At 36.2% G+C, this 26,347-nt stretch overlaps 1 protein-coding gene across 1 annotated transcript in view; it reads right to left on the bottom strand.

Annotated features, from left to right (window-relative positions):
* Nucleotides 1-5,382: 5,382 nt before the first annotated feature.
* LOC138702789 (uncharacterized) overlaps nucleotides 5,383-26,347 on the bottom strand; it is a 110,059-nt gene continuing 89,094 nt past the window's right edge. Inside the window, exons 10-15 of the mRNA XM_069830087.1 lie at nucleotides 24,182-24,302; nucleotides 22,038-22,174; nucleotides 15,980-16,222; nucleotides 12,287-12,478; nucleotides 10,026-10,182; nucleotides 5,383-5,538 (exon numbers count right to left, since the gene is read on the bottom strand). Coding sequence (XP_069686188.1) covers nucleotides 5,478-5,538; nucleotides 10,026-10,182; nucleotides 12,287-12,478; nucleotides 15,980-16,222; nucleotides 22,038-22,174; nucleotides 24,182-24,302 — 911 coding nt within the window. The 3' untranslated portion in view covers nucleotides 5,383-5,477. The remainder of the gene's footprint in view (nucleotides 5,539-10,025; nucleotides 10,183-12,286; nucleotides 12,479-15,979; nucleotides 16,223-22,037; nucleotides 22,175-24,181; nucleotides 24,303-26,347) is intronic.

Genomic DNA, 26,347 nt, shown 5'->3' with positions numbered 1-26,347 from the left:
ACGAACAGTAGATAGCATGTCTGAGTAATTTTATCTGTGTGGGTTGGGCAGAAGTGAAGATTGAATTTACAGTACGTAAGGTACTCTTTTGTAGAGTAGGTACAGAATTATTTCAGCATGAGTTACTAGTACGAAGGACGAAACTGGTAATTGGAATTAGATGCAATAGTCTATAGTGCGGTAATATGCACAAAAGAACTGAAGCCTCTAGGCTATCGGAATGAACGGCTACCATTTTCAAAAATGTGTTTAAATATCCATATTATGATTATTTTTCAATTGAACTTCATTCTCTATAGTGTACGCTAATGTGGTGTAGACAGTATAATATACACTGCATAATGAACACGTTCGCATGGATAACTCAGTTCGTGAGTAAAAACACTTATTCTTAATACAGTACTGCATTTTGATTAAATAAAAACCTAATGAAAATTATCGAACTCCAAAATCGCGATATTTCCTACTTTACGTAAATGGATGAAGTACTTTTCTTCCCTCCTATACCTAGTAAAGTGATTTGTTTGTGTTTTACGCCAGTATCATCGAACTCCAGTTGTGGAAGGGGGTAGCGAACGGTGTTTCCGGTTCTCTAAAGGTATAGCCAGGTGAATATTAAAAATGTTAGTAAAAATAAAATGATGTCCCTGTAGTAGCGGGAAAGATTCGTATAGTAGACGAGGTAAGATCTGTCCTGTGACCCTGTCATGCACCGTGTCTATATCACTAGTGGGTAGTGAGGGGGAAGATAAGTTTTTAGTCTGAGCTGAAATTCCGTGTGTGTAGATTCGTGTAATATAAACGACCGTCACCCCTCTTAATTCAAACTCTTTTTCTGATCGCCTAACCTTTCCCTTCTCGCGCAACTCACATGCCAAGTCTCGCCTCTTTAACTACAAGCTTACTAACAGTGTTTACTCACCACGTATAATCGCGTCTGCTGCCAATCTAGCTAGAGTTCCTTGTAAGTGCATAATACCGAAAGAAAAAAAGGCTGCGTGGCCAAATCAAACGTACAATATAGAATTTAAATAAATTTTGTGATATTGAGAAAATTGCTGGGCTTACAATAGCCTGCCTATAAAGAATGCAATACCATGTGCTGCAGCATTTAAAAAAATGAGAGCACTGCTAGCAGAATATGAAAGGAAGGTAAGACGCAGAAGTAGCAGGATGTAGTATTTCAACAGCAAAGAGACGTAAAACATCACCTGTCAATAAAATTGTTGTTGACAATATGGATAAATGTATAATAAGACACACATTCAAGAATATTACGCTATAAAGAACGTAATCTCATCATTAAGCAAGCTTCATAAATTTTCTAAGAAAGAACATATGTTTCGTGGATGTAAAGAATTTTCAAGGAAAACTGTCATGTCAGTGGGGTTTAGGTTAAATAATAGGCTACAGGGACGAGCGACATATTCTAATTGAGAGCTCTGATATAGTGGCACGCAGGCATGTTATCTACGTACCTTAAAAAGTAATGAATCTGGAGAGAAAAGGCCAGTACAGTAGTTTACTCGGATGAAATGTGGTTTCATACACATTACACGGTACAGAAATGTGTACACAAAGCATAGTGCAGGTCAGAGACTTATAGTAACTCATACTAGAAGATAGATGGGTTCGTTCCAGGTGCATTTTTAATGTACGACTCAAAATAAAATTATCTGATTACCAGGCTTCGCTCCTGGGCACAGAATCGCATGAAGTTCAGAACGCACGGTCGATTGTGTTCTATTGGTCGAGTGGAGTGGGAGATGAAGAGCGCCGTTACTTCGTGTATTAACATGTAAACAGTCCGTCACAGTACGGCACAAAATATATTTCACTCTGTACACATGCAGTATATACAGTACATTCCTAGTGTAGACAATAAATGTCTACCATTAAAGTATTAACGTGAGTTGTAACCTTCAATCAGCTGTCCCTACGCCGAAGCCTGTTACACGTACTGCAGCCAAGCAGCAATAGACCTACACACAACGGTAATGCACATTACGGACCCACCTGTGCTGTTGCAGTCGGGTGACTGCACACGGGTCATGACGTCATTTATACTCTGTGTACTCTAAACCTCATACTGGTTACTCTGTGTCCCTAGGCCGAAGCCTGCTGATTACCCTAGTGAAATGGACAGTAATAATTTTACAAAGTGTTTAACGATTCGGTTAATGCCTGGACTACCAAACGGATGTATGGGTGGTTTAGACAAAGCTTCTTACCAAAACAGGGAAATAAATTAGGCATCCAAAGCAAGTTCCTGAAAATGTATTAGTAAAAAACTATTCCGCAAGCACAAAATTTAGCACGTAACTATTGGAGCCGAGAAGGTTTAGTAGGAGACGAAATTGAAAGTTTTATGAATGTTGGTATGGATGACAACGATAGTGACGATAGTGAAATACATAGTGCTGAATATGGCTCCGATAATGTATCAGATACTGCTAATGATGGGGACGACAGTGAAACAAACAATGAGCGAAACAGGAAGCACAACTGACAGCGCGGGCGAAGAGGACTGCAGAGTAGATGGTCATCACTATAAATATATAGTAGTAACTAGTAAGACATAAATTGCGTTTCCAATTCACTGTGGACTGAAGCAAGGAGATGCACTATCACCTTTACTTTTTAACTTTCCTCTAGATTGTGCCATTAGGAAAGTCCAGGATAACAGAGAGGGTTTGGAATTGAGCGGGTTACATCAGCTGCTTGTCTATGCGGATGACGTGAATATGCTAGGAGAAAATCCACAAACGATTAGGGAAAACAGAGGAATTTTACTTGAAGCAAGTGAAGAGATAGGCTTGGAAGTAAATCCCGAAAAGACAAAGTATATGATTATGTCTCGTGACCAGAATATTGTACGAAATGGAAATATAAAAATTGGAAATTTATCTTTTGGAGAGGTGGAAAAATTCAAATATCTTGGAGCAACAGTAACAAATATAAATGATACTCGGGACGAAATTAAACATAAAATAAATATGAGAAATGCCTGTTATTATTTGATTAAGAAGCTTTTATCATCCAGTCTGCTGTCAAAAAATCTGAAAGTTAGAATTTATAAAACAGTTATATTACCGGTTGTTCTTAATGGCTGTGAAACTTGGACTCTCACTTTGAGAGAGGAACATAGGTTAAAAATGTCTGAGAATAAGGTTCATAGGAAAATATTAGGGGCTAAGAGGGATGAAGTTACAGGAGAATGGAGAAAGTTACACAACACAGAACTGCACGCATTGTATTCTTCACCTGACATAATTAGGAACATTAAATCCAGACGTTTAAGATGGGCAGGGCATGTAGCACGTATGGGCGAATCCAGAAATGCATATAGAGTGTTAGTTGGGAGGCCGGAGGGAAAAAGGCCTTTGGGGAGGCCGAGACGTAGATGGGAGGACAATATTAAAATTGATTTGAGGGAGGTAGGATACGATGATAGAGACTGGATTAATCTTGCTCAGGATAAGGACCAATGGCGGGCTTATGTGAGGGCGGCAATGAATCTCCGGGTTCCTTAAAAGCCATAAGTAAGTAAGTAAGTAAGTAAGTAAGTAAGTAAGTAAGTAAGTAAGTAAGACATAAATTCAATACGTAAATGTTATTGACGCATGTTATACTGTAGGCTATCTTTGCAATGACGGAGAATGTTCTGGTGTTCCGCGTGCTTCAGTTGTCAAGAGAGACAGACTGTATCGCAATTTTGTGATTTACTAGCCTAAAACAATATTGCTCGAAGCGCTCTCAGTCTATGCGCCAATTCGCTTGGTTGGATTACACTACTGAAGACTGCTCTGCATAGGTAAGCTACCCATTTTAGGTATATAATGTGCTTTACTCCGAGCGAACTGAGAAACATTCATGAACTGTAGGCTACAAGCCAACATGACCACTCTTATAAATTGAGGGAAAGAAGACAGAGGACGGACTCTGAAAAATTTTCTTTTCTCAATCGTAATATCAGGGACTGGAATGCTTTACCTTGCAGAGTTACTAAAGGCTTTACCAATAATTAAAAATGTATGTAAAATAGGTTTAAGGACTTTACTGATAGGCGGTAGTATATTGTACACACTATTTAAAGGGTATAATTGATGGTTTGTAATTTGAAGTGTTGTATAAGTGAAGAAGTGTGTTGTGTCAGTGAAGTGTCAAGTGTGTTGTTTAAGTAAAGTGTGTTTGTGTCAGTGAAGTTTTATACTTTATAGTGGTAGTGCAAAATATTTGAACAGTGAAATGTTTTTGAAGTGTTACTGAAATCAGAATAGTACCAGTGAAATGTGTCGTAGTTCCAGTGTAGTGAGTAAGTTGACAGCGAAATAAGTGTAATGCTGAAAGGTACTTGTGCATGTATGAACATATCATACTCGTGGGTTTTAGTTCGAACTTAGAGTTAAGATACAAATTAGATTTATTTTAAATATTATTTTAAGTGATCGTGCTTCATTTAATTTAGGATGCTCATTATTATTATTATTATTGTTATTACTATTATTATTATTAGTAGTAGTAGTAGTAGTAGTATTTATTATCATTATTATTATTATTAATTGTATTTTTAATAATTGTGTTTATTATTAATTGTCATTACTGCGTTTAATTAGTTACCACTGCCGCCGTGTATTTACCCATTTGCAGTGTGAATAAATATATACATACATGATATATATTTTAAATTGGTTATTTTACGACGCTTTTCAACTGCTATGGTTATATACTGTAGAGCCTGAATGAGATGAAGGTGGCAATCCAGCGAAATGAGTCCAGAGTCCAAAGCCGAAAGTTGCCCAGCATTTGCTCTTAATGGGTTGAGGGGAAACCCCAAGAAAAACCTGAACCAAGTAACTTGTCCCAACCAGAATTTGAACCCGGGTCCGCTCGATACACAGTCATGCGTGATAACAGTAACGGTGGACTGTATGATAATATGATGACACAAGTTATCCTACTCACGTAAAGCAACGTGAAGAATTAAGTCAGCCCGAGTCCAGCCCTTGCTCATCTCTAAAATATTACATTTACTGTACATGTATAGGAACCCTATAATTTGCATGTAGATGGAGAGATCGACAGGCATAGAAAGATGGCCTGAGAGATATCACTCTGTATCGAGATACTGAGAATATTAAAATATGATTTTTCGTCATATGCTTAAAAGAAAAATTCGAATACTACCGCCATTATTTACAAATGGGTTCTTTAGTCGTCAGTGATTGTTTCTTAGTGCACTCTTTCATGATTCATTGCCAGTCAAAAAATTTAGAGATTACTCAGGTCCTTTATTCAATGTAGATTGAAGAGGTCTATTTTTCTATATTTTTACCGAGTGGTGAATTATCAAAGGATCATAATGAAGATTTTTAATTAAAAATGTAAGAGTTTTTATTTTAGTTCCCTCTTTATAAGTAAAAGGATATACAGAATACAAACAATTTGTACATCTTCAAGAAATGTTGAGCACAACTTTAAGGTCCCAGCGCATACGGGGATTCGCTTGCTGTTTTCAAGTAATATGATCCAGACGCGCTGAAATGAAAGAGGAGAGAATTAAGATTATTACATTTCAACATTTGGTCCTAACTACTGGAAAATATTGATTTAAGTGTTTTCTAGATGACAATACGCGCGCTTTTTCCACACATTGTGTTTTGGCAATACCCCTGATCACATATATATCACATTGGCCATTTCTATGTTATGAAGTGGCATTATATGAAAGAGGAAAACTGTACATAAAAGATTTTGGATAATGCAGATCTTGGTGTTTTTTTTTTGGTAACGACCGGTAGGTGAAAGTACTGCTGCAAGTTCTTACTCCCTGCAATTCCATCAGGGTTATAACATGACTTTTTTTGCAGTCGCTAGATTGCAGCATAGTAAAATTGATAAAAGTTGTTGTGAAAGTGCATTAGGCTGATCAATCTATTATGTGTGATCAGGGGCAATACTTAAACAGCTTTCACTCAAAAATGGGAAATGCAAATAAGTATACCAGATGCAATAAAAAAACTTTTCGAACAACAATATATTGTTAGAATGGAAAATGACAAAATAGTAAAACAAATAAAATCTGGAAGGAATGGTGAACGGGAGAAGAGTCCGGTACAGAAGAAGATATCAGATGATAGATGGCATTAATATACTGTATATGGATCATATGCGGAGACAAAGAAGAAGATAGAAAATATGAAGGATTGGAGAATATTGGGTTTGCAGTGAAAGACCTGCACTTGGGCAGAACATTATGAATGACTGAATGAATACTGGAATATAAACCAAACGTAAGTGGTAAGACCCAGGAAAAGATGGCTGTTTGAAGACGGAACAGGTTACAAGCTTAATTCTCGTTAATGTAGAAGATTTTTAATTAACAGTATTCATCTTCACTATCAACAACAAGAGTTGAGCCTTGTAGCCCGTTCCGTCCCCTTAAAATTGCTGCGTCCAACGTAATCTCGAACGACTGACATTTCTTCTTCCTCGTGGGTGATATGGAATGGTCTCTTTGGAAAGCTGTTAGATGCTACAGATACCTATTTTGATTATCATCAATACGCTGTAGTATGCTCTGGACCTGAAGTCCACTTCTAATATCTTCGCTCCTTATATCCTCTAATAATGAAGTCCCAGATACTCATCTCAAAAACCTCATCTCCAAAGCTTCTAGACGTTGTTTGGCTCCTTTTGTAAGCGTCCATGTTTCTGCTCCGTATAATAACATTGGTAGTGCAATTGATTTGTAGAGCTTCATTTGTATTTCTTTTGATGTTTTATTATCTAAACTTCTCCTTAAAGTTCCACAAATCCATTGGTATTGTGGAGTTTTTCTTCCACATCTCTTCTGGTAAGCAATTTTGCATCCTAGATATTTAAAACTATTCACTTCTTCAATAATTTTTTTAATCAATAACAATTTTAGATATTTTATGTTGGGTTCCATTAAATGCCATTGTTTTTATCTTTGTATTTGATATTTTTAGATTATATTCGTCGGTTACATTTTGTAATTGTGAGCAGCCATTTGGAGGTGATACTCTGAATTTGACAACATAACTTGGCTATCCGCAAATAGAAGGCATTTAGTTCATGTTTAACTTTAAAATCATACTTCAAAATATTCAGCCATTTTCTAATGGCTTTGCTACGATAAATATTAAATAAAGTAGGTGACAATGGGCGCCCTTGTCTCACTCCTCTATTTATTTTATGTCGACCATTTGTTATCCTGGCTCATTTTCCTTGTCAATACATATTCTGGTGCTTTGATATAAGCTATGAATGGCTCTAATTAATTGCAGAGCATATCCATTTTCAGAGAGTATTTGCCACAGTTCTGATCTAATTACTTTATAAAATGCCTTTTCAAAATCGATGTACAAAATGTGCGTTTCGAGATTGTGTTCTCTCCTTTCCTCAAGTATTTGGTTTACAGTAAAATCACAGTCAGTCGTAGATTTTCCTCTTTTAAATCCGTATAGCTAATTCAGTAATAATATCTCTGCTATTTTATTTACGCATCTTATTATTTTAGCATAGATTTTATAACATGCTCCAAGTAATCCTCTATAATTATTACAATTATTTCTTTCTCCTTTCTTGTAAAGAGAAATAATAACTGCGGTATTCCATTCTTCCGGTGCATACCTTAAATCGAACATATTTATTAAATTAAGAAGTCGATATAATATAGTTCATGTACTTTTTTGTAAGTTTAATATTCGTATTACCGATACCAGGAGATTTTTTATCTTAAAATTATTTAAAACTTCTTCCAATTCTTCCAGTGTAATAGTATCCATATTTATTTCTTCCGATATCTTATAAGTTTTCTTTCCTTGCTGATTTTATGTCCATAAATCTCTGAAAATTTTTTAACCACTCATTTTTCGTTATTGAATTTAATTGTAATTTATCTTTCTCTTGGACATTCAGTGATTTTTAAAACATTATATGCAAATTCTTGTCCTCGCATCTAGCGAGAGGGAAGGCGCGGGGAAACGGGAACAGAATCCCTGACGCTAGCCGCGGTGCGGAGTGAGGGGGAAGAAAAAGCGACTGACTGAGCGAAGGGAAGGAAGCATCTGGAGACCGATTGTTGTGGAGGTCCAGAAGCTTCGCGACGCAGAACATTCTAGATGTTCTTGATAAATAAATAACACCGTGAGTTGCCGACAAAAGTCAGTCGCGAGTAAGTCAGTCAGTTAATCTTTAGTCAGCCTTCAAGTCTTGGAGCAAGGTGGACCTGAATTCGACGTGCAGTGAACTTAAGTGAGTCCGTAACTATTAACGAAATAATAAAGTTTATTTCATTAATAATTATATGTTGAACAATAATTCATTTTGGTAAAAAAAACTAAGAATGGAGGAAGTCCTCAGGCGAGGGCGACGTACCCGGAGTTCGATGTGCAGTGAACTTGAACAGTGAGCTAGAAGAACTAGCCAAGGCAAGCGAATTGTGAACTGAGAACTGACAGTTTTGTTCTGCACTCAGTGCTGTGTGAACATTAATTGAAATTAGGAGTAAATTGTTGTTCTCAATAATACACGTGTATTGTCATTGTCGTCGTGCGGAGTGCAATAACGACTCTGTTGCTGTGTTGAGTGGAATACCCATTGTTGTAGGGTGAATTATTAAGAAATAAAACTCACATTGTTGACATGTGTGGTGGTACAAGCAGAAATGAAAGTTACAATATTCTAACTCGGTAACATGTGTATCTCCACATTTCTTATGTAACTTTGTTACTTCTCGTTTGACTATTTCACATGTTCTCTTATATTCAATTTCATTTTGTATAGATTTGTCTTGTAAATGTTTTAAATAAGCTTTCTTTTTATTTGCAATCAAATCAGCAATCTCCTGGTTCCAAATACTCAGACCTATTTTTTAACTCTTCGCTTTCTTTTACCAAGGGCTTCCTCAGTTGCTTCTACTGCGTGTTCAGTTCAAAATGTGTCATGGCTCGCTGTATGTCGTCATGTGGCTAGCCGATGAGCCTGGAGAATTCAATCTTCCTACATTTCCGCAGAGGCGTATTACCTATGTGCTAAAGAAGTTGTCTAGCAAGTACGGCGTTCATTCAGAAGAGTACTTACCGATACGTACCGTAACGCCGGTAGTGGCAGGAAAGTGAACTGTTTGGAAACACGTACTGAGGTGAGTTTTTTCCTTACTGTCGGGATATGGGGAAAGGGCTAGGACGATTACTTACGTATTTGTTGACATTAACTTGGACGGTCAACATGGACACGGAGCATTTGATTTGTGTTGTGGAATGTTGCCGTACGCAACCAATGATAAGAAATCCCTGGGTACGAATTACCCACGCAAAACACAGTTCGAAAGAGGTTATAGTAGCACACAGACCGGATAGACCGCCATCTGTTGCTACGACGTTCAAGTTATACCGTACACGTTCTCAAGTTCAGATTGAACGCCTTGATTAATAGGCAACTTCTCTGACATAAAAGGTGAAACTCGCTTCAAATCGCTGACTCACCAACAGTGACGTCATGACACACTTTGAAATGAACACCCAGTAGTATTATTGTCTTCAGTATTTGTGATTCAAGATTAATATTATTACTATTAACAATGTTTTCCCCTTAATTCATCGAAGTGAGATCATCCTGAAGCTTCAGCCTCTTCTCCGAAGCCTTGCTTTTCCCTTTCTCCACTTCGAAGTTACAGGTACGTAACGACAGGAGCTTGATACGTTTCGAACAACTGGAGAAAAAGGATGCGAAATTTTAATTGTACTTCAGCGCATGCTCTGGGAATAAAATTTAGTGCCATTGATGATCATACAAACAACGATGAGATAAAGGGCCCAGGATTAAATCCCGTATGCTTGTTAACCATATGCCCCTTCGATAAAACAAATGACTAATAAACTTCGAGCGTACAAAGGATCTGTTAACGCTCCGACATTCCATGCAAGATCACTGACATTGTCTCTAAAACGTACGAGTTTTCCAGAGGTAAGAGCAATTCACACAAGTTAGGCATTTACCTCGTACTGGTGAACTCCCCCATAAGTGCGGTTGGGTTGGAGGAGCAGCTTCCAGCTTCGTAGTCGTCCCAGCTGCTGCACTTATGTCCATAGAATCCGACTGATGTAGTAATGGATTCTCCGAAAAGGTCGTGGGAACGACTATGACTGCAGGATCCTGTATTGCAATAAATATTTGAAAATAAGTGGTTTGCCATTATTTAAGGAGTGATACTCTTCAAATTCAGATAAAACGACTTTTGAACGATTTTCCCTACATTAGCCTTCAAGAAGAGAAGAATAAAGAGGGAAGGAAGCAGTTATCCTCACCTTTATCGCAGTTAATCAATTAAAACTGACCTGCTTTGCTTGCTGTAACTATTTCAAAGATCATAATTTGTATTGCTTCTCTCATACTGTTTATTAGATCAAAACTTCGAAAAGTCGTGCTTTGTTGTGGTATTTTAATATTTAAACATTCAGAACAAATATTTCATACTAATACTCATACAGCGGATTTTCGGTCCCTATACAGTGATAAGACATCACGTCCCTTGGCTTATGGAGGGAGCGTAGCAATGAGTTCAGTGACCTGCCTGCAACTGACGGACACCTAACGTTCAGGATCGGGACCGAAAATCCTCTGTCTCCTAATAAGACACTTGTTTTTTTTTCTTTTATATAAAGTACAAACGACAATAAAATTGCTGTCTTCTTTTCTTAACTGAAATCGATTTTCTGTTTAAAACGATTTCAAAATTAAAATCTAATTTTGAAGTCGGGTAACATATGTTTTCTAATCTAGTTACACAAGTATACAAGTTACTGTATAAAATCATATTAATTCATTAGTGACATTTTCCTAAGAAACTGGTTTGTACGGAAAACATATGTTATACATTTATTAGCTATATGTAATGTTAATAATGATATACACTCCTCAGATGAAGTTGGCACCGAATGTACAAGAAAGAATAATTAATCTTTGAAAGAGTGATAATGATAGAAGTATTGAAAAATCTGTAAATATAGGAACAACCATTTTTTGTCCTTATCACCTGTTAAAATTGCAAAAAATAATTTGCAGATGATCTGAATTCGGTGATTATACCTATCCAACCACATTCCCCCACAGAAAAATTTACTGCCCTTGAAATATGCAATATTTATGTGTCATTTGACCAAATAATATTCAGACTTCCAACTTGTCCACTGAGAAATCATAGAAAACGGGAAGAAAAATGTAGAGAGAAGTATTGTTGAGGTACAAACTAAACCTGTTCAAAAGAAACTGTTCAAAAGATTTAGATTTAATGTTCCAATATTTAGTCATATGCTAATGTTAATGAAAACGACGATGATTTATTATTATTATTATTATTATTATTACTATTATTATTATTATTATTATTATTATTATTATTATTATTATTATTATTGTTATTATTATGAAGACATAAAAAATAAAAGAATGTTCATTAGATATATGTAAACATTTAGCTAAGAGTACATTGAGACTCAAAATAGGTTTATACAATGCATACATTTTATCTTTCTACGCTCTTATAAGGGACCAGAGTCGGTAGTAAGTAGCTGCGCTCGCTACCGTTCTAGCACATATATAGTCGCTGATAAGATGTTATCTGCGATTGTGTGCAGTACTGAATTGAGAGCATTACATCTAATATTGTGTGCAGTGTCCAGTCTCATTTCTTTATTTGTTTCTGTTGCTTGAGTCACTGTTCAGAAATGTAATAGAGCAAAGAATCAAAACTACTGGATCAGTATTTGACAAGAAAAGAAGACAAAGGCTTCAGGTTTTGACAGAGGAAAAGTTAGATGACATCAGTGCTCGATTAGAACAATCGCCGCGAAAATCTCTCACGAAGTAAGTACAACAAACGGGGTTCAGCCGTTCATTAGCATATAATGCTACAAAGTTACTAAAAACAAGAAGAAATAGCCAACATTTCGGAAGCAGAGCTGCAAAATGTGTTTAGACTCCACAACAAGTGCTTCGCAGCAAATGGGAAACACTTTCAACATCATATTTGAAAAAAATTAACATTTCCTACCACTGTTATAATTTCAAGTTGTAAATAACTGTCCATTCTACGATTTATCTTGTGTGTTCTAGTCTCATACCCGAGCACTCAGAGGACGCATATGGACAGCTGCGTTGTTCACTGCCGCGTACACTGTACTTTCGCAAGTGTGGAAAGATAAAATGTATGCATTGTAATTTTAATTTATGTGGCTTCTGTAAAAGAAAGCTTTGTTACCTGCTAGATCTAGACCACAGCCCGGCTGTGTGGGAACTCCTCCATTGGGATAGAAGTCGGCATGTCCTAGAGGATCTTTTATCCCCAGCAGACCGCCGCAAGTGTGGATCACTTCGACGAAAGATGCGTCGCTGGAGTCCAACTTGTTCTCTGACGGTTCGTTGTCGTATAGAGGATATGCGGGGTCCAGTCCTATAACGCAATGGAAAGAAGTAGTAGTGTGGAGTAATACATACGGCGTAATTTATATATCCGTCATTTTCGAAGCGTTTTGAGATTACCAATTTATTTGTGTCATGTCCATGATTTGGTTCATTGCTCAAGTGCTTACAATTCCTTGTAAACGCAAACCAGTCATTCCAGTTGTCACGGATGTTACATTTTTACTATTTTCAAGTTCTATATATTGAAAATAAAATTACTTTTGTCAACTTTTATTATTAGAATCAATTTAGAAGACCAGTATCGTTGTAGAGAAAAAAATTTGTTGACTAAAATGTACTACTCCCTTCGTTCCAAAATATGGTATAGTAACACAGAAAACAAATATGATTATTGGGCATGCGCGCACGAAATGTTTCGCGGTGTGGTATTCTGCTCCGTAGTGAAAAGACTATCAGACAGTGCAGTTGTGAATGATTCTAATCTTCTGTAGTGTATCAAACTATAATATTTAAGTAGTTTATTATGAAGAAATCAAATGGGCACCTGCTTTGGTGCTCCTGTTGCAGAAAATGTGACACTAACCCAGTCAATTTTGAATAGAACATCTAAGGCTCAACAGTCGTATGAATAGTTGTAATTTATTGCAGTTCTTATGTTAATTGGCCTCTCTCAAAACAATGTTTGTTTTTCCTTTTATTAATTTGACATTACACAGAATGAAGTATACATAATGTTTATGTTTTCCTATGTTAATTTATCAAATAAATAAGTATCTAGAAGATGTATTAAAGTTACATTATATTACTGAGAACTTTAACAAATGTAACTTATACCATATTTAGGAACAGAATTAATTACATCTTTCTATATCATATTTTGGAACAGAAGGAGTATTACTGAAGAAAATGGAGAAAAGGTTTCGTCACGGATGTTACAAGATTTGTGAACTCACTTCATACCTCATTAACAAAAAGTGTAAAACTCAGCTCTCTGCCTCAAGCAAAAAGAGATTCATTCTCATAGTGCCCATGTGAAAGCTATGCAAATCTCATGGCATCCTATTAACTCACAAAAACGTAATCGATAAATATTTTATAGCTGTTTCTTCCATGTAACGGATGTTACATTTTGTCACAGATATTACTGATGTGTTAATTTCCTTCATTTTCTCAGTTTCAAAACAACTGTGGCACATCTAAGTCAAAATATTCACTTTAACTGTAAGATCAATTGTCATTAACCCAAACTGCTGAAAATAAATGGCAGAAATAATATAGTACTGAGTAAAACGTTCCTGAATCCTGGAGCTCTGAATTAACAGTCCAGACTCTCTAAATATTTCTTCAACAATAGCTCCTTGAAAAACATACATTAACAGCTGATCGATCTCTCTATGAGTAAGTGCTGCAAACTTTAGGGTAACAAAACGGTTCTTATTACTCAGCCATGACCACTTACATTCAATACTCATAAAAATTATAAAACATTTTCTTTCTAAAAATTAAACATTAGAATATTTACATTTAGAGCATTATCTATGTATTGCTCTAATAATAAACAAATATTTCTGACAAAGACTTTTTCATTGGAATTCCCATTTTGCTCGGAATGGCTGAAACACATTTGTTACCTGTGGATGAACAAAATAAAAAAAATTAAGGCTTAGAATGAAAGGAATAGTGTCTGAATATTTCAATAATATGCGGAGTCTTCGGGAATTAATCGTAGGGTTTCATTAGGTTACTATGAATTATGTATAATTGATTGAAAATGCTTTTCCTTACTGCAATAACTCAAAAAGTTTAGCAGATAACATCAGCCGAGTTCAAGAGCTCCCTGTCCACAGACCTTCTGCCGAGCGGATGACAGTTCAGTACAGGTATTCGGTAAACAACTTACAATGTCATTCACAGTTATTGATGTATGGAGAAAGTCTTCGTAATTCAAATGCTGCAAGAAGGATGTACCGTCAATGTTTTCCGCAAACAAAGTTATCTAGTCGAAAATCACACAACGAGAAATTTCTTAAAAATGATATTGCTTTACGGAAGCGGGAGAGATTAACATTTTGCATTAGAAAAAAAGTTCGTGTGATTTTGTGCAGTGAACCATTATTGTTTATTTTTTAGACGTACAATAAAAATATGCAGCAACATTGTTATATAAAATGTAAATTTAACATAATGTTCTATTAATTAGATTTTTAAGTTTGTATTTGCTGCTCGCTTTATGTAAACAACAACAATTGCCCTGTTCGCCCCGGCATTAGAACAGAGCGTTGTTTTGTACCGGTATGTCTGTATCCGCTTGAGCTGTACTATGTACTTGTAAACCATCTCTTTCCCAACCAGCAACGTTGCAAAATATCTAATGACACTCTAATAATTAGTTAAATATTAGAATTAGAAAAAAATTGTGAGGACTTTTTTTTTCCTTAGGACATGAATAATCATCAGTTAAAATCCTTACACCTTATATTGTCCATATACCAAAATGTCCATATACGGAAATGTCCGTCACATCAAAATGTCCATACACAAAATGTCCATGAGAACATAATGTTCATAACACTAAATGACCATGAGAACAAAATGTGAAAAGGATATTTCTTTCCTCATTGCCTACATTTGCCAAAACTGAACTACTAATCTTCATCTTCGGATACAGCTCCAGATTTCAGATGATATCCAGTTTCTCGTAGATATGTGAGAATTCCTCCATAGTTCTTCACAATTTGCAGTATTTGTCTTTGATTTGTGATGTATGTTTTATTTAAAGGTTGCTTAATTTGTGTATGTCCAACTCTTACGTAGATGATTTGTGTCCATACTTGGTTTTCTTCATTATTTACGCATTATAGAAGCCTCCAAATTGAAGATTGCTGCCAGTAATCATAAAAGCATTACAAATTTTTCTTTTGCTACACCTCCAATAAATTTTTGTTCTACCTCTGTTGTAGTCGTGATGGTGGTACAAGTATCCACGACAATTTAGGAAAGGCTTCCCTTTTTTGAATTCAAGATTTCAGCTGGTCTATCCATTGCAAATTGATAATGTTACGTAGGTTACTATAACTACTATGAACAATGGATATAGTGGACATTATAGAGTGTAATGGACATTTTGACTCTGGACACCAGAGTGAAGTGGACATTATAGAACTATGGACAGTTTGACTCTGGACAATTTAGCATGGACATTTTCAACATGGACATTATTTCATGCCATTTAGACGCATGGACATTCTAATCCTGTACTTTATAACTGGTAACCGTTAAAATAATGACACTTATCCTCTTACAATCTGTATATGAATCGTGACAATTCTTTTTCCCGTATAACTTATATATCTTGCCTGTATCTGGCTATGATGCTTACTTATTTCGATATATTTTATTGTGTTATTTTAACTATTGTACGATAAAGTGATTTCCAGTGACTTGTGGCATTTGTCTCATATTTTATAAAATATCAAAAATGAAACTCTTTTTGTTATGGTTTGCCCGGAAAAAGCCTATTCAATCTTACCTGTAATTTTAGCAAGAGTTCCTGATACTCTATTTCCGGCTACTCCAGCAATGTGAGCACCCAGACTATGCCCAGCAATTGCCACAGTAGACAGGCTCACCCCTTTGGTCACCAAGTAGTCCAGGAAACTAGCAACATACGCGCCGACGTCCTTGACTCGACCCTGCGCCTCTAAGTACAGAGTGTTGGCCAGCGCTGACCAGTCCACCAGTATCACATTATATTTTCCTACGGAAAGGTAATCTGCAAACAGAGAAATCATTTACATATTTCATTTCTTAATGTTTTTTTAATTGAGAAATATTCTGAAGAATTGATGGGCGGATTTCTGCACAGCGTGCATGCACTGTGCGTGACTATATATGGTGGATAATTTTTTATCAAATATGTTTTTGATACATCCAATAGTTTTGAGAATACGAAATGCAACGCGTTGTAACGCTGCAAATAGTACCAGTGATCCTTGAGGTCATTGCTCCTCAGTGGAGATGAGTGTAACTCTACTCCGCAAGACTTGTGAGAGGACAATGTAAACAAAAACGTCTCTTCAGATAAGTTTCGATCAAATTACTGTACATACGTAAGACTTAACACGTTAATTGGTTATCACACAGAGAGAGATGTGAATTCAGTAGGAAGCAAGTATAAATTAACTATAAAATACAGCAGCTCACATTTGGCTCATCTCATAATTTTTTAAAGCTATACATATGAAACTTTAAGACAGATTAAGGAAGCCCTGATGAATATTCCATATATATTTTAATATTCTGGTGATTATGTAAATATTTTAGTAAAATGTTATAAAATATTGTTAAAAAACTGAAACTGCTTAGATATAAATGCGATAATTTATTTTGTTTTGTTATAAACTAGTGGAGAAATCTGAATGACTTTCGTTTATATGACGTCTTTCCATTTTCGGTTTAATGAAGTGTAATGAAATTTTGAATTCCAGCCAATCTCAGTCGTACATCGCGATAATTTCAGCAGCTCGATTTATCACTATCAGTTTATCGCATGGTCGTTCTTTTATTTAGTCAGTGTCGCCAACTGTTTTCATAAATCAATGAGCATGAATCCATTGTACTAAATAAAGTGCGAAATCATACTTCCACATCTACATCTCCATCTTCTAATTCTATGTCCATTGTACTATCTAAAGAAAATGACACTCCTCCATAACAATTGTTCATTTAAAAATGTTTAAATTAAATTATGATTTCAGCACATAATGAAAACGTATTTCTGTTATAATAACAAGAGAAAAGCGCAGTACATGTAATTAACATTTTTAAACCTGTATTTTGCTTTTCTCAATTGGCATTACTGAATAACATTCAATTTCTTTATTGCAGGAATCGTTATTCATCTATTTGGACTTCACAGTGTCTGAATATGTTAAGTATTCATAAATGACAATAATTATTAACATTTTGTGGGCGAATTTTATGGATATGTATTATTTACATTTTTATTTTATTCACGAAATAGTCCCAATAAATGTCACTCGAGGTCCGAGATTTCCCAGATAAATCTCAGACCTCTTGTGACTAGGTACTATAGAAAATTTTTTACGCACCCTACAGACATCATTTAATTTTGGTAACTACAATTATTTTTCTTTTAGTGTGAAATAAGAAATTATTTTATTTTTGGAAACTTGGAAAATGTGTATAATTAATGTAATTTTTTAATTTCCAGTAGATATCTTATATGAGGAGCATTGATTCAAAACGCATTTACTCCACAGAAACATATTTTTCAGAAAACGGTTTTTTTAAGTAACTTGAAGCTGCAACGGAAAAAAAAAATGAGTGATGGATCATGGAAGGAAACTAATCTGTAATTTATATAGCAAATTAGTGGTATGAAGAGATTACCAGTTTCGGTGAAAATTTGAAAAATATGTTGGAGAAATTACAATCTGATCCAACTAGATGGAGAAATTTGATTTTTGAAACAAAATCTATTGCACAATTTTCATTTTGATCCAAATGAACTAATAACACAACACTAGTTAATGGAAAATGAACAGTTTTATTTGATATACCTGAACTGAAAAAGCGTTTTTCGACTCCATATCGAGACTTTTCAAAGGTCTTAAAATATAAAAAATAAGCAATGGGCATTATACTTCTTAAATTTGATCACCATCTTTCTCGTCATCGAGACAGTCACACTAAAGAAAATACTTGACACGTGCAGAGTGAGTGACTGATTGTTAGCAGTAGAGATGGGTAAAAAATAACACAACAGTTATTTTGGAACTGTTCCGGTCTCGGAACTGTTGCAAAAATGAACAGTAGGTCGGAACCTCCTGTTCCGAAATAACAGTGTTCCGACTCCGAGCTGCTCACTTGCCAACTGTTGCGGGCTCGTAGTACCGCGTGGCACAAGGTATGTTCCGACTCCCTCGGAACTGTTGCAAAAATGAACAGTAGGTCGGAACCTCCTGTTCCGAAATAACAGTATTCCGACTACGAGCTGCTCACTTGCCCAGCTGTTGCGGGCTCGCAGTACCGCGTTGCACAAGGTATGTTCCGACTCCGAGATAACAGTCGGAACGTCGGAGCTTGTTCCGATGAACCAACGACAGCTGCAGTTACACTGTACTTGAAACTCTCACGTGGTTGGAGGGGGGCGCATGGACATTGAAATCCTTGCGGTGGCGCGAACTTTAATATCAACATTTGTAAGACTGGCCAATCATCTGTAATGTTATAGTAAGTATTCAATAATCTGTAATATTGATTCCCGCTTTATGGTTTATTTCACCATTAGTTGACTAATTCTGTTTTATAAACATTCTACAAAGTCATAAAGTACGCATACTATTATTAATTCATTGATCAGCTGATTCTATACAAAGGTTAAAGTCGTAAATGGTAATGAGTGGTTTAGTTACAATTTCTGTATGTCGTTTGTTGAGGTTAAGTCTGACAAGCACAAGTTTTTGTGCTATCTTCTCTGTTATCAAAGAACGACAAAAATGTTGTAGCATTATTTGTTGGAAACCACCTATATAAGTACTGATTTGGAGAGCGAGGTTTAATGCGAAGTTTAAATTACACTTTGGTAAAGATGCGATTCCAACATTTTACTAACCCACTGCGGGGTTTCCAGGTTTCAGTACTGCCAATATATATCTTTTTTATTTATGAAATTGTAATATTTATTATTATTATTATTATTATTATTATTATTATTATTATTATTATTATTATAACTGTGCATTAAGAAAAGTGAAAATAAAAATTAATGATTTGTTTTTTTTTTATTATGTAATAGAGAGAACAGAAATTACATACCATATGTTTTAAATGTTATGTTATTTTTTTTTAGTTGGCTACCATGTCTTTATAACTTTATGTACGAAAACAAAGTGTTGTATTCTGTCCTTGTAGTCAACAGCTGTGTAATTACTAACATTAAGCTTTTGAGTTCTGTCCGCATGCACAGCAATTTTCCAAAATCGATTCGAATGTGCATTGCAGTGCCATCTATAGATAAGAATGTGTACTATGTCATGCCTATGAGTGCTCCAGTGTGAGCTGCATGGTGTTATTTGTCTATGGTGAAGAGGGAGGGTACTGTACCGTTCGTTTGAACGACTCAACGACTCCGACTCATCACCACTGGTGACTGTTATTTCGGAACTGTTATTTGGAACATAGTATTTTTTCGGAACCGGAACCGTCGGAACTGTTCCGGGAAAAGAACAACTTCGCCCATCACTAGTTAGCAGTAATATGCAACGGCAGACAACCATCACGCATGCGCAAGGACACAAGCTCTCTGCGCCGTATGTAATAAAGAATTTGCGCTTTTATCCGAACACATTGACAGAGAAAACTCTTTCTGAACCTGTTTGCTGTTTTCCATATTATATTACATTGGGAGAAATTACGATTTGAAAACAACATGTTAATGTATTCGATATCCCGCATTATAATACAAAAATATGCTTCAAACAGAAATTTTTCCGAGCGTGGAGAGAATGCGTTTTGAATTAATGCTCCTCCTATCTCGTTCGCAGACTGACATAGGAATACGATTGTAGTTACCAAAATTAAAATGTGGTCTGTACTCTGTGTAAACAATACATTCAAATTTTTCCACTAGTTTATGAGAAAAGCTGGCACTTATGTTTCAGTGTTTTAAATTTTTTTCACAAGATTTTTTTTTTTTTTCAAAATATTTTATTACATTATTACAACAATATGTTCCCAAGGGTATTAAAATTTAGACGTTATGTTCACGAAAGATTCTTTTGTGCGAGATCGTGCGTATTTGCTTGTTTTCCGCACAGCACCAATACGCGCTAAGTGTGAAATACCACATTCAGTATTCCCAACGTAACACACATAACAATTTCCCTCTTCTTACCGCTTAAGCGCGACATTTATTTTACTGCTTTAGGCTTTTAACATATTATTTTTTAGAGACGTTTAACATAAAATAATTATAAATTGGAAATTTACCACTACAATTTCACCTAAATTCCAATGTTAATTATTGTTTTTAAATATTTGCAAAAATTAAGTAAAGTCTGCTACTCCACGAAACTTATTGCATTCCTGAAGCCGTGAAAAAAATCAACAAGATTACAGATGCTGATGTTATTACTGCAATATGTTATATAAATAATATTGTTAAAATATTAAAATGAAAAATAAATCATTACATAACCTTACCGTTTGTTTTAAGTTCGCATTTGTAGACTGGGGGTAAAAAAAGACAGACGTATATCACGGCCTGCTGGAGTATAGTAAACATAGAAAACATTTTATAGCAACAATGTTGAAGAAAGATATTTTGGTTTTCCGAAGTTGCCGTCATTAAACAGAAACCAACATGGAGATTTCATTGCAACTAATTAGAAATTCGTCTTTCAGGTATGTAATAAACGATCTTCGCAGAAAATAATGTACGATACACGAGCGGTATGTTTGTTTTCATGTTCTCGGAAATTAAAAAAGATCAACTACGTTTCACTTTTTCAATCTTTTCCTCGACTATGAAAACGTCAACATACCGCTCTTGTAACGTATATTACTATAATCTGTCTTAAAAATGTCAAACGAATAGCTTTAAAAATTGATGAGATTTAGAGCGAAATGTAGTCCGCTGTATTTTAATTTATTTTTTGTTGTTATGTTTTGCTTTATTTTATTTTATTCTGTTATATTTTCTTTCGTGTAATTTCGTTTTATTTTATTTTATTTATTTTATAGTAGATTTATATTATCTTGTTACCTTAAAATTTCATTCCTATTAAATTTCTAATAAATTTCATTCCACACATACACTAAAACACTATTTACCTTCTATTTTCTCACAATTTTGAAATAATAGAGTTACGGTTTACGTAAATTACATAGTAGTAAGTAGTGATTATTAGAATAATTTAAAATGAAATAATATGCAGCGTGGAAAGGTGAAGGCATATGGATAATATATATATTTTTTCCATGATAGTGTTTAAAGTTGCTTTTTACCCACTGTTAACAGTGCCTAAAGTGAGCCTTTAAAACAATAGTGCTTAAAAAAGTAAGTAATCACTTACCACTGCCAAGAAAAATGTAACATTCAATGTACAAACTTTATTCAGTAAGAAATTAATGCAGTACCTCGATCTTTCACTACTTAAATATTACGTGAAACACAAGTAAGTAACAAATTAACATTCATATCACGTACATTTTACCTTTATTATTCTGTAGTTACATGCTGTACTCATTGCAACAAGATACGACGTTCAACGTTTCTAACTGCTTTGTTGATTATGGCCAGTTTAAACGGCCATGAAATCGTGATCATGAATGATACAAGCTTCATTCCATGAATACTTATTTCTTAATGGTTATGAGTTTAGATGGCTATGACATCATGATCTTGTAACTTGAAATATTAATTTAATTATTTTAAATTTGTGATATCGTAGAAAAAAATTGTATGATACACATTCGTGCCAAAATAAAAAAAGAATCTTTACAAACTAGTCTCATAAATAACTATTATTCTTAGAGTTAACTCTGTATTATTGATACATTACCGTCTTTTAAAAATTCCCCATTATCAGCGCTTGACCTCCAGCCATGTATGTAAAATCTTGTTGGCAATGATGTATCCAAGCCTGTGACGGTAGAATCGTCGCCAATAATGATAGCCGTGTAGGTCGACGGATTTTCACTGAAACAACAAATATTCGGTACAACATATTATATCAAGACGAATGAAACAGGATACCTCTACAAATTTTGAATTAGCAGCTGAGAGGGAAGGGAGGACTGGGTAAACCATTAAAACGTTTGACGGACGACTTTCATTTGTTATCCGAAACAGGCCACCTGGTCTCAATGATGATTATAATGATGAACAAATATGAAGTGTGGGGCATAAGTCATGTGAACTAGTTTTTTTTTAAGTTAAGTGATGGTATCACCGGATGTCATATGTATATCGTAGCATCACTAGATCAGCAATATTCAGCCGGAAACTGTAGGAGCTACATTAATTATTTATTTATAATAATTGGATAGAGAACATATGTCGCTTATCAACAAGGTCAGAAATTAAAATAATTTATGTATTATTGTATAGGCTTATGCGAGAAATATTTGACAAGGACTATTTATTAACACATTTCCTTTCTGCGCCAGAATGTTCCATGAAAGTGAGAAACAGTACACAACAAATTTCATACCATGCTGAACATTTTTTGTTTCTGTCCTTGTACTCTTCATTTTGAATGTCCTATTATATATATATATATATATATATATATATATATATATATATATATAGCCTTTTCTTATTTTCGATCACCTCAACGTCAACTTTCTCTACATCTATATCACTCATCGAATACAATCACAATGTGCAATGCACCACTACAAGTTAAAAAAAAAAATTGCAACAGCCAGTACTAAGATATACGTGTGATATGTCGACTGTGACTCAAGCAGACGTTAAAGAGGGTTTTTCTCGGGGTACTCCCGTTTCCCTCTATCATTCCACCGACACGCTCCACTTTCCCCTCATCTGTCATCTGTAATAGTAAAAGGGCTTACGGATTTCCGATGCTGATATAGGAAAGGTTTGGGGCTCAGATAGGATGCCTATTTGTCAGCCGACGATGACAGGAAGGGCTTGGGACTCCGGCCCCTGAGACTTATCAGGCTACTTGTCCGTGAAATGGGACCTAGCTCTATTAGGGACTGATGCATGATGGCCCTCCTGTCAGCATCAGATTCACGAATGTCACTCAGGTCACCTGTCGGATTTGGACAATCGTCGCATATAGGCCTATAGACACACAAAGGGTCAAAGCATGCCTAAGATAACGAGTCCTGCTCTCGTGAAAGCCAAGATATGTCGTCTGGACACTCGCAGCCTAACTGCCGCGTCCGCTCGTATGATTGATGCTATATAATTCAATAGCCCATAGCGAACTTGCGGCCACCGTGCGGCGTCCGTTCCGCTATGGGCGATGCGGCTGGCATGCGGAGACGTTCCGCTGCCGCAGACTGTCCATCCTGTGTGAACTGCTACATTTAAATTAGTGTGCCATAGAAAATGGTGCGGCCGCCGAGCGGCTGCCGTTCCACAGATATTCTGCTCGTGTGAACCGGGGCTAAACCGGTTGGAACGGATGCGTGAGAGTTGCGGCAAAAATGGCACGACTCGCGGTATGAATCAGGGCCCATTGGGTCAGTGTGACTTGAGATACGAAAGCGAACGGTACCTCGTTCTGTACTGTAGTTTAAAGACTATGGTATCAGTAGATGAAAATGCAATTTATCTGCGAGTTAAATTACGAAACTTACGAGACCAAGTTTGTGATAGTACAGTAGTAGTGAAAATTTCAAACATGCCCAGAAATTCGGAGCACGGACCGACGAAATGCACTCAGATATGTTGAAGACGTCGGTTCACTTATAATTAGCATATAATAGCAGTTTACTGAATTAAACATGTGTTTATCATACAAGAGCCTATATTGTCTGCTCATATCCAACACTGGAAGAAATCGTTAGAAAGGTAGGTCTGCTGAACATGAGAATTCTGTTCCATTCACATGTTCACATATTCTATCACAATTATATTTTCTGTATTTTATAAAAGAAACTGGTGGAAGAAAAATGACAAAAAATAGCGTGATTCACTTTTCAACTTATGTCTACATACGCCACTCACTTCGTGTAGAGTCGGAAGATGACAGTCGAGGCATCGACGTTGGCTTTAGGTGTGGGTTGGCTTACTGTTTCACCGGATTGATTTACTCCTTCAACTGGTTCGATTATTTCTGGAACTTTGTCTATAAAATAAACACGATTAAACTATTTAGAATCATAATATTAAGTTACTGTTATTCCGGAAATAAAGAACGACAGAAAAATCTTGCTGTCTACATCACATGCTAAGGAATTTTGAAGTGAAGAATACATACATCCTACATAACAGTATCATTATCGAGTCACTTACTCAGATTTTCTCTCAGACGCTTCCTCATTCATTCGCTTGCTCATCCTTCACTTACTGTTATCTGTGCATTTCGAACTGGCAGTTCAAGGTCACGTACAAAAGTACAAACCACGCACAAATCACTGAACTGAAAACTGTGAACTGAAGCACTGGTAATCACGGCTGTCCCAACTGACTTTAGTTAAAGAGAATGGTCCAGGATTGGGGTAAGCACACGTGGCAAATGTAGTCCATTGCTTGACCTTGAGCCGGCAGTTAGAAATAGTCTATTATCACTCTCAGTCGCTCACACTTACGCACTGATTCATCCAGTTCCTCCTCTACTTGTTATTTCAATCACTTACTCATTCTTTAACTCTGTGTTCCTTTCCTGTTATATTCGTAATCTTATTCTATATGTCGTTTATTCGTTCGTCCATCTATTCTCCCAGTCACCTATTCACATTTGAAGCGGTAATTAGGAGAGGGAGAGACCGATTTAATAGCGAAGTGATATCTCTATATTTTTTGTTACCGGTACATGTATTCGCGGGGATGTTCTGGCGACTTGGTTAGAATTAGCTTCCCACGCAGATGTTTCGCTTCCTCTCGTCACTTGTCAGAATAGGACATATTTATGGCCACCTTGTGCGGGGTTTTGTATATAGAGACTCGTTGAGGCGTAAAATCCGAGAGTTGGACTGGACCCGTGGGAAAGCTATTGCAAAGCTCGGATTTTCCAAAACGACGGGCATTCTCGAATGATCTACAAACTAATTTGATGTTGTGGGAAGTCCAAAGTCTAAATTTAGAGATAACGTATTTCGCGCCCAATAAGAAGAGATCGTGGTTCAGCTTATGAGGTCACTTTGGACCAATAGAGAATAGATTTTAGGCCGGTTAAGTGACGTAGTTGTTAACCAATAGGATAGTTAGTTTTAGCGTAGGATAGGTTTTTATAAATAAGGGTGACGGGGCGCGGAGAGCTACTACTACTTCTTTTCGTGTCGACGGCCCCACACACTGAGATTTTTGGTGTCGGCGGCCCAACTTAATAGTCTTTCTTCCGCCGAAGACTCGATAGATAGAACTTTGTCATCGGCGAGACTACTCGTCAACGTTTAGGAGCTTCGATCATAGTGTACTGGACAGAGTATTTAATTTATAGTATCGGATAGAGCTTATTCAGAGCTGCCATAGAGTCGATACAGAAGTGCGACCTACGATTGAATTATAAGTCAGCCGGAAATACATACTCTAGGGTTTACCAAGTGAATACGACAATAAACTTATAGTTTTGGAGTTTACACTGCCTTTTATATAAGTACCAAATTATTCCCGACATCATCCTACACCACAACCGTACCTCGGCTACCCTGAGTGAATCTCACGCAACACCGAGCGTCGAAATAGGGTGGGCTGGCGCCCACTACTTAAAACCATAATAAATCTGCCTACCCTATTCGCGCTACTCGAAGGACGAGTGCTGACAGCCGCGGACTAGTAGGCTGATATGAGTGAGGGACATCAGCCGTACATCATCTCCAACGTGTGGTCACAATAACCATACCACCCTCAAATGGCGCCCAACGTGGGGCCTCAATCACGACCACTTCACCCTCACATTTTCGCATTTGTCTCAATCTCTGACACATTCACTTACTTGCCCACGTATTGATTCAAATGCCTAATGATTTAATAATGCAATAATCCGATACCACTCATCTGTTTGTTCTATCAGACCCTCACATATTCACTTTCCTACTCACCAGTTCACTTACTTATCTTATCTTTTCTCTCAATCTCTGACTGACGTAACTTTCCCAGACTCTTTGTGAATGAATCATGTAGTTATCCCATCACTTACATTGTCACTCACTTTTGGGTTCACTTGCTCAT

The sequence above is a fragment of the Periplaneta americana genome, chromosome 7 (genome assembly GCF_040183065.1).
Source record: "Periplaneta americana isolate PAMFEO1 chromosome 7, P.americana_PAMFEO1_priV1, whole genome shotgun sequence".
NCBI classification, from domain to species: domain Eukaryota; kingdom Metazoa; phylum Arthropoda; class Insecta; order Blattodea; family Blattidae; genus Periplaneta; species Periplaneta americana.
This window is presented reverse-complemented; position numbering and strand designations above follow the sequence as displayed.